The 12,862-nt window shown below is 43.2% G+C and overlaps 1 protein-coding gene across 1 annotated transcript in view; it reads right to left on the bottom strand.

Annotated features, from left to right (window-relative positions):
• Nucleotides 1–12,862, bottom strand: part of SLX4IP (SLX4 interacting protein) — a 104,902-nt gene that overhangs the window by 55,293 nt on the left and 36,747 nt on the right. The window contains exon 3 of the mRNA XM_075267369.1: nucleotides 10,224–10,347. Within this exon, the coding sequence (XP_075123470.1) occupies nucleotides 10,224–10,347 (124 nt within the window). The remainder of the gene's footprint in view (nucleotides 1–10,223; nucleotides 10,348–12,862) is intronic.

Here is a 12,862-nt window from a genome sequence, read left to right as displayed (position 1 = left end):
AACTTCTAGGCATGCACAGTTGGCTCTGCCGTCGGGCCTCGGGCAGAGCCGACTGCACGTGCCCATCACCATTTTCTTGAGGCCGCTTACCCCAGCTTACTGTGTAGGCAGCCACAAGAAAATGGCCGCTTGCACCATTTTTCTGTGTAAGAGGCCACAGGAAAATTTCCACGAGCATGCGCAGTCAGTTTTGCACGAGGCCCGACGGCAGAGCCAACTGCTCATGCCTAGAAGCTTCAAGCCAGCGCCAGAAGAAGATGCAGTCGCAGCATTTGGGACACTCCCAGTACTGTTTGAGCGATGGGGCCCACCCCCAGTGCTGTGAGAGAACTCATTTGCATACAGAAGAAAACCAAGATTTCTACCGAACGGCAGCGTAGAGAAGACATCTAAAGGTAGAAGAATAGCCTTTCTTAAAGGGGTTGGCCACTTTCAGACCAAATATTGACTAACAAATGTATAATAAAAATATATACAATTTTCCAATATACTTTTTTTTATCAATTCTTCACGGTTTTCTAGATTTCGGCTTGCTGTCATTCATTCTGTTACTTCTAGAGGATAAAACTCTGACCATGGTCATGTGATTTATGGTCCATGGTCATGTGAAGCTGCACGGAGAAGACTTCTAAAGGTAGGAGAAGAACCAGCGTTGATTGGCTGACTGTATAGCATTCGGCCAATCAATGCTGGTTCTGCATCGAACTTTTACATTCGAATAGCGAGTGGTACTCGATCGAGTACGAGTATTTCGAATGCCATAGTATTCAATCAAATACCTACTTGATCGAATACTACTCGCTCATCTCTAATAGTCATTACATGTCTTGCATTCTACATTTTTAGAAATTTTCCCCTAGGCTCCATCTGTAATTCTCAGTTAGCCTTAAATTGGTGGGTGAAGACTAGCTGATACGATATCTCCCATGCAAAGCACACAGAAAGTAGAAGAGAATTAGCTCATGTTACTCTCTCATTCAGAAGAACCAGCAGCTCATATAGAACATACAGAGAAGAACTGAACTGTATTGAAGCACTTGGGCTTACATAGAAACTTACTAATTAGATCCAGCAGTCGGTATCAGTGTCTGACCACTTCTCCCAGCGTCTACTCAATCCTCCCCCTCCCCTTCTGCATAGATTTCTATTTAATCGTAGGGCCCGTTCACACGGAGTTAACGTGAGCGCGTTTTGAGCGCTCATAACAGATCCCATTCATTTCAATGTGTTGGCTTACAGGCGCCACACATTGAAATCAATGGGAGGCTTTTAGCCTTCACACGGATAACGCTCCGCGCATTTTGCCACAAATTACACATGTAAAAATACACGTGTAAAATGTAGTAAGCCATTGAGTTTTTTTTTCTTTCGTATAACGCGCGTAGTTTTGCGGGCGCAAAATTACGCGCGTTATATGACCGAAATGAATGGGATCTGTTTTGAGCGCTCACACTCTGATACGTGTATACGTGCCAGAATGCGCACGCGTTAGCTCCGTGTGAACGGGCCCTAAAACTTCTACGCTGAATATAGGAGAGCTTTCAGAGTGAATGCCAGTTTAGGAGGGGGGTAAAGAGTGTGACAAGTGCAGAAAGAAGCATTTTTCTCTGATAAGATTGCAAAGTATTTTATATTCCATTGTACTACTGATTTATGCGACTTTTGTTAAAAACAATACAGCGAGCATTATTTATAAATGTTACGTCTGCCAAAGATACCCAACAGTAGAAAGTAACTTCTAAGTAGATGTTATCTGTTCGAACTGGGCGCCCTAAGCTCTTTTCAACATCACAAAATGTGCTAGACATAGTTTCATTGTGGGTTATAAAGAAGCCACAACATAAGCAGCTGCTGTTTTGTGGAAATGTACACTGAGAATCCATTTCTAGTTCACAAATTGCTACTATGTAGTTAGGATTTGAGCCACACCATGATCTATTCAATCTAGTACATTTGTTTATTGTAGGATGCAACCCAGAAAACCCACAAGATTAAATGCACCCGTTAGACGGGAGAGGGGACTACAAAAGATGAGCTGGGACGAGGCCATCATAGAAAGATTAAGGGTCCAAATACAAACATGACAATTATTTATTTTGCTTAGTTATAGAGCTCCAACATATTCCGCAGCGCTTTACAGACGTTGTCAATCTCCATTCCATAAAGGGCTCACAATCTCCATTCCCTCTCAGGATGTCTTTGGAGTGGGGGTGGAAAGCAAAGTACCCAGAGGAAACCCACACAAACACGGGGAGCCCATACTAAATACATACATAATAAAAAAATAAAAAAACAAAAAAAAAAAACAAGCTAACAAGTTTCCATCATCACGGAGAGGAGATTTTCATCAGTTAGGGCGGCTTCACACCTGCGCCCAGTCTACGCTTTGTGGGTTTCCGTCTTCTGCCCGAGAAACTGGACAGGAGATGGAAACCCAACAGTCAGTGTCCGCCCGTGACCGTCTTCTTGTCCCCAAGTGAAATCATTTTTTTTTTTTTTTAAACGGACACAAAGTCCTGAATGTCCGACTTTGTGTCCGGTTAAAAAAAAAAACGGTTCCTCCGCGGAGACGCTCACGGTCGAATACTTTGCAAACCCATTCAAATGAATGAGTTTGAAAACGGACTGCCGGGTTTCCGTCTCCTGTCCAGTTTCTCAGGCAGAAAACGGAAACCTGCAAAGTGGAGACAGGGCGCAGGTGTGAACCCGCCCTTATATGTACTATTTCCAGAGATATCATCCATTGGGATTGAGAATAGCTGCATAATACATATGATAAAATATCCCGAATCAGACGGTGTTTCAACTGATGATATCTCTGGACACAACAGAGATAGAACTGCAAACGGAGAACCTCCAATTTCAGAACACTTTTCTACGTTTTATAATGCCCAATGTATACCTGTATTAAGTGACCCTTCTCCACCCTTATTTTCCCTGCACAAGCCTACTTAGCTGACTGAAGCCAGGTTGCACTTCGATATGACTAGTGGCGGACATCACTACCATTCCTTCAGCAATTGGTTATATTCAACACCCTTCGGTGAAAGCCCTGGAGACAGCAGAGCACTTGTACTTCAGCCACTTCCGGCGCTCACATTGAAGTGAATGGGTGCGCTGTCCACCACCAAACACACCTACGTTCAGCCTCGATGCGGCTGTACAGCGGGGAAAAGCACCTCCCATTCTGGGCTCATGCCAAAACCCTTTTAATAATTCTACCCTATTGTCTTATCATGACGCCCTGTGCCCACTGATAAAAACACCACTGCTACCCCAATGCCTTCATATAACCATTGCTGAACAATAAATCTCATTCTAGATGACCTGGTGCATCTCAAGACATTAATAGCTTATTTCTATTGAATTCGGTGACCCTTGGTCCATTTCCATCCCCATTTGCTTCACCCATGCCCAGTTTGTGCCAGTCTAGTTCACTCTGGTTATTAAACTCCGTGAAGGATGATGCAGCTCGAAGCGAAGTTTCTGAACGCCACATATTAAATTGCAAGTAAATTCCTAGAGGCAAATTCCTTGTTAACAAAGAAAAAAAATGCTTAAACCGGTTCATTATATAATTTCTACATTAAACTGTTCGTGTTTTCACAGTATTGTGTTTCCGTTTCGCTCCGAGCCGTACTGTAGTAAATGCCTCTTACAAGTCAGGTATGACAAGAGCCCGAAGACTGTTCTCACAGTAGGAGTGTTGCATTACTGACTCAGCAGTCTGACACTTCCCCGTATGTAACACTTCCATGTGTTGAGTGAGCCGAGATCTCATTACTCAGGCCGAGGACCCCGTATGCCGCTTAATGGCTCCGTAACTGCGTTATACACAGCTGAACAAAGCGACGCAGGCAGGAAAGTTTTTGTGGGGTCCCTGTGATGTAAATGGATTAGACAACTGATGCAAATATGGGTTTACTTTAATAAGTTTCATAAAGTGTCCTTCCTCAAATTAAAAAATAATATTCTAATTCCTTTAAATTAAAGGGGTTTTCAAGCGCATGAAAAATAAAATGAAAATTGCTAAACGGGGGCACGTTACATACCGAGGTGTGGTGCTCCATTTCCCGATGCCTCCTGACTAGGGTTGAGCGATCGTGTTCGGAAAAGATCGGATTCCTCATTCTGAGCAGAGTGTATACTCAGTGTGAAGGCTCCGCTGCGGTTCCATAGGAATGAATGGAAGAAGCCGGGACACAGCCTTAACCCCCTGCGCGCCGGCTGCGTCCATTCATTCTAATGGGAGACTAGCTAACATCTCTAGTAGCTACTTACCTGCAGAGATGGCTGGTCCAGTGCCCGGTGTTCTCGTTCTTCTTCGCCTCACTGGCCCCACCTCCCAGGTTAGTGCTAAAGAGCTAGGAAGAAGGTGGGGCTTGTGATTTAGGAGAGTGTGGGCACCACACTCTCCTAACACGCCCACACTCTCCTAACCTGGGAGGCAGGGGGCAGCAAGGCGAAGAAGAACGAGAACACCGGGGACCGGACCAGCCATCTGTGCAGGTAAGTTCAAAACCAGGGGGGGAGTAAGTAAAAATTCACAACACAGCGTGGATTCCAATTAAAGCGTTCAATTGTTAGATTCCATGCTGTATAGTGAATAGGATTGTTTTTAAAATCCGATCTCCGATTAGTAAAAAAAATCCCATTGACTTGCATTGGGATCGGAATTGGGATCGAGATCGGGTTCGAATGAAAAATGATCAGAAATCGGATTTCAAAATCGATCCTGAAAAGTCAAGATCGGCTCAACCCCACTCCTGACACATACACCAAGGAAATATTCTGAGATTCCCATCCAGCTAGTCGAGTCTCCACTCCGGCCAGTGTTTAGTTGAGCCTGGAAATGTGCAGTTTCCAGGCCTTAGCCTATTTAAGGCTAAGGCCCCACGGGACGACCCACAGCCAAAAAGCGCTACACGTCGGCAACACATCGCGGTTCTTCCCACAGCGCTTTAAACAGAAAGTTCACAGAGTTTTCTTCCATGGACTTTCTGTTATAATTATATCTATGGGGAAATCGCCAGCGTTCCGTAGATATAATTAACGTGCTACGATTTCCAAAACCGCGCCGGTTGTGGAAATTGCAGCATGTCCGCACTGCGGTTTTTACCGCAAAGTGGGCATGGGATTTGCTTGAATCCCATCCACTTTGCCTGTACTGTAAAACGCTGCGATTTTTCCCAGTCGTAGGCATATTGCACTGTTTCAGGCCTTAGGCTCAATGGCAATATTTCAAATTGCGAGGGTTTTTAAGAATTTTATTATACATATAAATAATAACATGGAAAATGAAAAACATCACCAAAATTTCTTTAAAAATATTGTAAGCCGATGGCTGGTCAGGTCATGGAGGGGGTGTACATCTCACCCAGACGACTCAGGTGGGTGAGATGAGAGAACTCCAGAAAGACTGGTTCTCAGCAGATAACTTTTGTCTGCTGAGCGTTATTCAAGTTCTCTCTATTGGGCTGGATTTTTAGGAATGGCAGGTAGGTTGGTAGTGGGACCTGTCATTCCACCTCCCTCCAGTCCACACATTATGGATGTTTCTGCAGCGGGTCAGCTGCTGTGGATTGTCCTGATCAGTGAGGTTTAAAAGGTCAGCTCCAGCAGCAAGACTGTGGACAGAGTTGGGCTGGAGAGCCAGCAGGAAGGTCAGATTGTTGGAGCTGTCCTGGTTGATGCAACCTACTGTTGAGTCTGCTATTCTAGGTGAGGTAACCTATTCTATGTTTAGTTAGAGCCTAGCCGGGCAGGGATTTATTTTTGCATTGTTTCCTTTTCTTGCTGCACTACCTTTTTGAGTGAAAATAAAACTTTTCTTTTGTTTTGGACTAAAGAAACTGGACTTGTGTGTTTATGCCACCCCACCTAGAAACTCCAGACCCTGACAATATGTTCAAACAGAAAAAAAAACGATATTTTAACTTTAATCAAGTATTTTAGGTTACACATATTTTTTAATAATTTTTGGCAATGCTGTTTTTCATTTTCCAAGTTATCTATGTTTTAAAAAAAAAAATCTTAAAAAATCTTGAATTTGAAATATTGCCATTAAGCGTAAACTGGTCTATCACTTTTTGTTTGCTGGAGATGGACCAATGGGCCATAGGCGCAATAGTCTGGAGCAGACCCTAAGAGTTTTCTAGGCATGCTCTGTGACCTGTGCAGAGATGGAAGCAAATAGAGTTGAGCTACAAAATCACCTGGTGGACTCTGTCTCTTACCTACATATATATGATAGGTAAGATAACTGAGGTGGCTGCTGCAAAGATATCTCTTACAGAAAACAGGAAGTCTCTGCCTATTATTGGGCTTAGTAGTCAGAACTGTATTATTCTTAGGATTTTTATTAATTTATAGATAATAAGTAAGCAATTTAAAATTTAATGTTTTTACACTGTAGATAAGGATATGGATGGAGCCAAGTGAATGGGTACTGAGCTGCAGTTCTCCAGCGCCACCACTACAGTGTACAGAGCTCTGTACACTGCATACAGCTTCCAGTACATACACTGTAGTGGTAGAGTCAGGAACTGCAGCCCTTCTCCCATTCCCTATAATACCATACCTTATACAGTTTCCAGCGGCTGCACAGTCGTCAGCCTAAATTATCTTCAGATCCTGGAAAACCCCTTTAATATATGACCAAAATAAAATTGAAACTAGCAAATATGATTAAAAAAAAACCCTGCCAACCCTAATTCCTTCCTCCTATTTTCTAGAAATAATAACAATATCACAACTTGGGCATTTCCAAGCTGTACTGAGATTTAATTTTATCATCTACAGAAAACAGGAAGTCTCTGCCTATTATTGGGCTTAGTAGTCAGAACTGTATTATTTTTAGGATTTTTTTTCACATATAGATAATAATAATAAGTAAACTATTTTAAAAGCTCAAATTTTTTCTTTTTCTGAAAATGAAAAGTGTTTACAATGAAGTAGTAGTAGTAGTAGTATGAATAGGGGGGTAATTACTATCTATAAAATGTAACAAGGAACACTGGTGTTTAGGTTTATGAAATAGTTTAGTATTCAGCGTTATACCATACAAAGGTCCTGACACCGGCCTTAAAGGTTCCAGGAAATTATCTCAGTAATTATGGTCAGTCTGACGACTAAGTTTTGGGTTTCAGCCTCTACAGGTCTCTATAGGATGTCTGAATGGCAGCGAGTCCTGAGTCAGGTCATCTGCATAGCTAATGACCGGGATGCCTTGGGCAATGATGCAGAACAAATGTATCAGATGTTCCAAAGACTCCTTCACACAGTTTACCAACAAGGAGGGACGACTCCCTTGGGTCGATTGTTTTATCGAGGACATCAAGAGTGTTCATTTCATCGGCCAGAATAAAACCGTACGCCGCTTTGTAGTCCAATGCACAGGACGTGGCTATCCTCCAGTCTAGGAGCATTTCAATAGCAAGGTCAGAAATCAAAAAGACCTTTAGGAAATCTTTTATAACTATTCAATAATAGATAATGTAACAGAAGGTTCGCATTTCAGTTTTGTGACATCTACATCCAGGACTCAATCAAAGAAATAGTAAGTGGATGTAGGCTTCTTATATGGAATATGTTGTATTAAAGGGATCATTTTACATTATCCATACTGAAAAAGTACTTATGGAGTAAAATTAAAGGCATAGTTAAAGGGATTCTACCATTAAAAAACTTTTTTCTGTGGATAACATGTCGGAATAGCCTTTAGAAAGGCTATTCGTCTCTTACCTTTAGATGGGATCTCCGCCACGCCGTTCCTTAGTAATATAGTTTTTTACCCGTATGTAAATTAGTTCTCTGGCAGCGATGGGGGCGGGCCCCAGTGCTGAAAATGTGAGAGCGTCCCCACGGCTGCCAGAGAACAGGATCCTGCGCCGCCTCTATCTTCTGCTGGATCCTACCCTTCTTTCTTCAGCAGCGTCACCTTTGTCGGCTCTTACACTAGTAGAGCCGACTGCGCATGCGCGACCATAGTTCCGAGGCCGCAATTGCGAGCATGCGCAGCCGGATCTACTAGAGTCAGAGCCGACAGAGGTGACGCTGCTGAAGAAAGAAGGGGAGGATCCAGCAGAAGATAGAGGCAGCGCAGGATCCTGTTCTCTGGCAGCCATGGGGATGCCCTCGCATTTTCAGCGCTGGGGCCCGCCCCCATCGCTGCCAGAGAACTAATTTACATACCGGTAAAAAACGGTATTACTAAGGAACGGCGTGGCGGAGATCCCATCTAAAGGTAGGAGACGAATAGCCTTTCTAAAGGCTATTCCGACGTGTTAGCCACAGAAATAAGATTTTTAATGTTAGAATCCCTTTAAAGGGATTGTTCAGGATATAGAGAAATTCATGTGGTGGCCTGGGTGGGTGACGAGAGAATACAAAATTACTCGCTTGTCCCTGTTGCTCCTTTCCATCATATTCTGAGGGCTTGTAGCACCTGAAGCCTTGAGGCTTACATGACCGTAAAAAAAAATCAGTGGCCCCCAGGCACGTCTTGTTAGGCACCGGTGACGTCACTCACATACATTACCATATAATTACCAGTCGTGGCTGAGGGGATTGACTGGTCTCAGCCATCACATGAGCATCACAGATTCTGGCACTATGGTCCCTGCCACATGATGGAATGGGATCGGGAGGAGGCAATGGAGAGGGGCAAAAGAGCACCGGGGACAGGAGAGTTTCCCTTTTTTCTATTGTACACCCAACCCAGTTGCCCCACAGGTTTCTCCAAAATCCTGGACATGGCCTTTAATATAAAAATAGGACTGGATTCAGACCAGGGTGAGAATGATAGTCGGTGGACATAGGTCATTGAAAAAGAAATAAAACAATGCCCTGCCTTTAAAGGGGTATTCCAGTTACTAGAAACTACAAGATAGGGGATAATTGTATAATCAATAAGGTTCAACTACTGGGACCCCCAGCAATCCCGAGAGTAGGGGTCTAGTGTTCCATGTATGAATGAAGCAACAGGTCGCACAATAAAGCGGTCAGCCAAAGATTGAAAATATTTGGTTGACATCTATCCTTCCAGCCAAGTATGCTGGTGATTAGAGATGAGCGAGTAGTATTCGATCGAATACCTCGCCGCCATAGGAATGCGTGTAAGTGGCCGATGTGTTTAACCCCTTGGTGTTCGGCCGCTTACACGCATTCCTATGGCGGCGAGGTATTTGATCGAATACTACTCGCTCAACTCTACTGGTGATCTTAATAGGGAGAGGGGAGTAGGTTATCGTTAGCCATTTCCGGAATTGACTCATCTCTCTTGAGAATAAAAGGATGAGAAATTCAACTATAGTCCTTCTTGCCCCTTGATGTCTTCTATCGGGAAGAGTTGGGACCCCCTGCACATATTAGTCAGCCAGTCCCACCCAAATCAATGGGTTCAGGACAGCATTCCTCTTCTCCATGCTCCACATTTTTATCCGTTCACGACCCAGACTTGACACCAATGGGATGAAAGGATGACAATAGGAGTCCAGGGCTCAGGATATGATTCTACTTATCACATCTCTATCTTTACTATATATATAAAATGAGTAACCCTGCTTCTGTCATCATACAACCCAGCGCAGACCACTGACTCAAACCTGATCACAAACAGCTGTGGGTTTCATGTAAGAACAATAATACAATTATATGAATCGGAAAATTGTGCAATTGTAGCAAATGTCGAAACTGCAAAAAAAAAAAATTCCTGCCCTCAAATATCCACCGTGAAAAATTAATTGTGTTTCTCGCATTAACATTTAGCTCTTTTAGCAAAATGTCAGCTTGTACCCACATACGTGGGATGGGTTTTTTTTTTTTCATGCAGTTTCATAAGATGCTTAATGCAACCGACCCCAGAAAGCAGAAAAGTTGTTATAATGTGTTAAAATAAACTTTAAAAAAATTAAAAAAAACTGAGAAAATTACACAAATCACTGGAAAAAATGTGCATATAATACAGGGCATTCTCGAGACTGCATTTAGAGCTTCATTCACACAAGGATATTTCACTAAATATGAATCGTATATTTATAGGATAAAGGATAACTTGTTGATAAGAGGGGTGTTGTGGGGTACGTCTGTTGCGAACGCAGCCACGGTGTAAGCGGACGCACCCCTGCTCTCATCCACTTCATTATGAGTGTAGGAGACAAAAAAAGCTGCGTTTTCGCAACGTGGGACCTCAGCCTAAAGCTCAAGTGAGGGCGAACACTTACCTTTCAGAAACAGTGGGCTGGCCTGTGTATATTCCTTGTGTTTCACTTGGCCTTGCTGTCTTCGGCTTTCGATATGTTGCTTCACTCTGGTATCGATTGTGTCTTTAAGTAACTGACAAACTTCCTAAGAAGTAAATCAATAAGATTAGTTACTAGTCTGATGCAAGAACTGTGCCGCATATAACGCTTCACCCTGGAGAAACACCAACGGCCTGGCCAATATTTGCCCACACCAATACTCATCGATGGACCACCATGGGTCTAGCGTGCTCCTGCCGGTGTCAAAATGTTTCGCTTCAACTCTTCTAAGTAAAACCACATTTTGAAATAAATCAGATCCTCTCAAGTCACAAGTAAAAGAACGCACCCGATGTCCATTTAAATCAATGCAAAATGTCACGGACACAGCTAGTGTCCAATGCTAATGTCCACGCAAGATTTTGCACGGACATTAGCAGCGGACACTAGCTGTCAGAAACCGACGGTAGTGTGAACGCTCCCTAAGAAAAGTATTGTTTGGGGGTTTTTTGTCTGTCTGCCAGTGAGAAAAAAAAAACATTATACAAAGTGATCAAAAATTCTTGTTTTTCCAATACAGAACATAAGGTCTTTCTGCAAAAAAAACCCCCAAAACTTTCACACAATTCTATTAATAGTGAAATAAAAATGTCTTATTCATTACAAAAAGGGTTTTAATTTTGCAAAAAAACAAAAAAAAACAATGCTAAACAAATGTAATTGGACCCACCCAGACAATAACATTTTTTTTTTATATCAAATAATTTAAGCTTCATGGCGAATGGTGCAAAATGAAAGCATAAAAAACAACGATAGAATAGCTGTTCTCTTCTTTTCCCTCCTAGAAAGAGTTAATAAATAAACTCAATGAGAAATACGTAACCCAAGATGGTGCCATTAAACACTACAACTGCACCAAAAAGCCTTCATACTGTTACATTAATGGAAAATTGAAAAAAGTTATGGCTTACAGTCAGTGGTGTAACTATAGGGGTAGCAGGGATAGCCCGGGACATTAGGAGTCCAGCGACAGCCGCTACCGCTGCATTTTTTTTCTTCTTAATAGGCCGTTACTGGCTTGTGTTACTCCAGCCGGTAAAGGACCCTATTTACTTACTGATCCTGGCAGGGGCCGGGATTGGTAAGTGACGCCATGGGCCCCACAAACATCATTATTATACTCAGGGGTCTTTTCAGAACCCCTGAGTATAATGATCGGAGGTGCAGGGGAGGTAAGGGAACATAAAAAAACGTGTTACTTACCTCTCCAGGCAGGTTCAGGCCTACTTCTGGACGTTCCCTGACGTCACATGACCATTGAAGATGGCCGACACCACCGAGGACTGCAGCGGAGCCAGGGATAGGTAAGTAACATTGTTTTTTTTATGTTGGTATCCTCGGTCTCCGATTATTATACTCTGGGGTCTGAAAAGACCCCAGAGTATAATAATTGTGAATGGGTGTCCACAGTGGGGCATAATAGTGTGTGCAGGGGCCACTATTGGTCATAATACTGTGTGTAGGGGCCACTATGGGACATAATACTGTTTGCAGTGGCCACTATGGGGGAAAATACTGTGTGCAGGGGCACTATGGGGGATAATACTGTGTGCAGGGGCCACTATGGGGCATAATAGTGTGTACAGGGGCCACTATGGGGAATAATAGAAGAGAGCGCAGGAATGCGGGGGGGGTCGGGGGGGCCCCATGTCAAAAGTTTGCCACGGGGCCCTGCCGTTCCTACGTACTCCACTGCTGGAAACATTCAAGAAATGGATTGGCTAAGAGGCGGACCACCCTCCATGTGCCCGGCATAGCCCTTCATGTGCCAGAAAGGAATCTTTCCTTGAGGAAGCCTTGTTCCTCCAAAAATCGATCTCTTAATTCCCTTAAAGCCAGTAAAGAGGACAAATTACAGGAGACCCTGCACCTGTATGGAGGCGGAAATTAGCCGATGGCTCAGAGCGCCTTGTCTTATCTCACTCAACTTGACAATTCAAAATGGATTACGAAGTCCATGGTATTACTAGAGAGTCTCAAGAGACAGCTGTAGGCAAGACAATGAGACACCATACCTCAAAAATGACCTCTCATATCTTGCACACAGGCCTCACCACCTGTCTGAGCTCCCGGTCCATCTCCTGGGCTTGCTGTGAGCTACGTATACATCCAGCTGTGTAAGTGTCTATGTCTTGTGTCATAGGTCACTTACTAATTGTGTAGTCACTATTAGACTTACTAATGACAATCTAAGGTTGCAGGGCTGTAGTGTTACATGTGCACCCTCACCACATGCTGCTGTTTTTTAAATTAGGTTTTTTGGGTCATTTTTGTGTTTTTTTTTTCTATTTTGCCAACAGTTTTTTTGGGCTAATGATAACTTTATTGACAGACGTGAGTCTTGAATACTTCGCTGGTGGTAACTGACTCCCATCTAACTAAAGCCGGCCACACACAATAGATTTTCAGCAGTTGGAATGGCTGATTTGTCCATTTTGATCCATGAACGACTGGCTATCTGACATGGGGTTGTTCATGGCTGACCAATGGTACACGACTGAAACAGATCAGCCAAGATGGATATATTTGGTAGGTGTCAGTCAAAAGTAACGTTTTTTGGG

The sequence above is a fragment of the Leptodactylus fuscus genome, chromosome 3 (assembly GCF_031893055.1).
Source record: "Leptodactylus fuscus isolate aLepFus1 chromosome 3, aLepFus1.hap2, whole genome shotgun sequence".
In the NCBI taxonomy this organism is placed as follows: domain Eukaryota; kingdom Metazoa; phylum Chordata; class Amphibia; order Anura; family Leptodactylidae; genus Leptodactylus; species Leptodactylus fuscus.
Note: the sequence above shows the minus strand (reverse complement) of the source record. Positions and strands in the feature narration are given on the sequence as shown.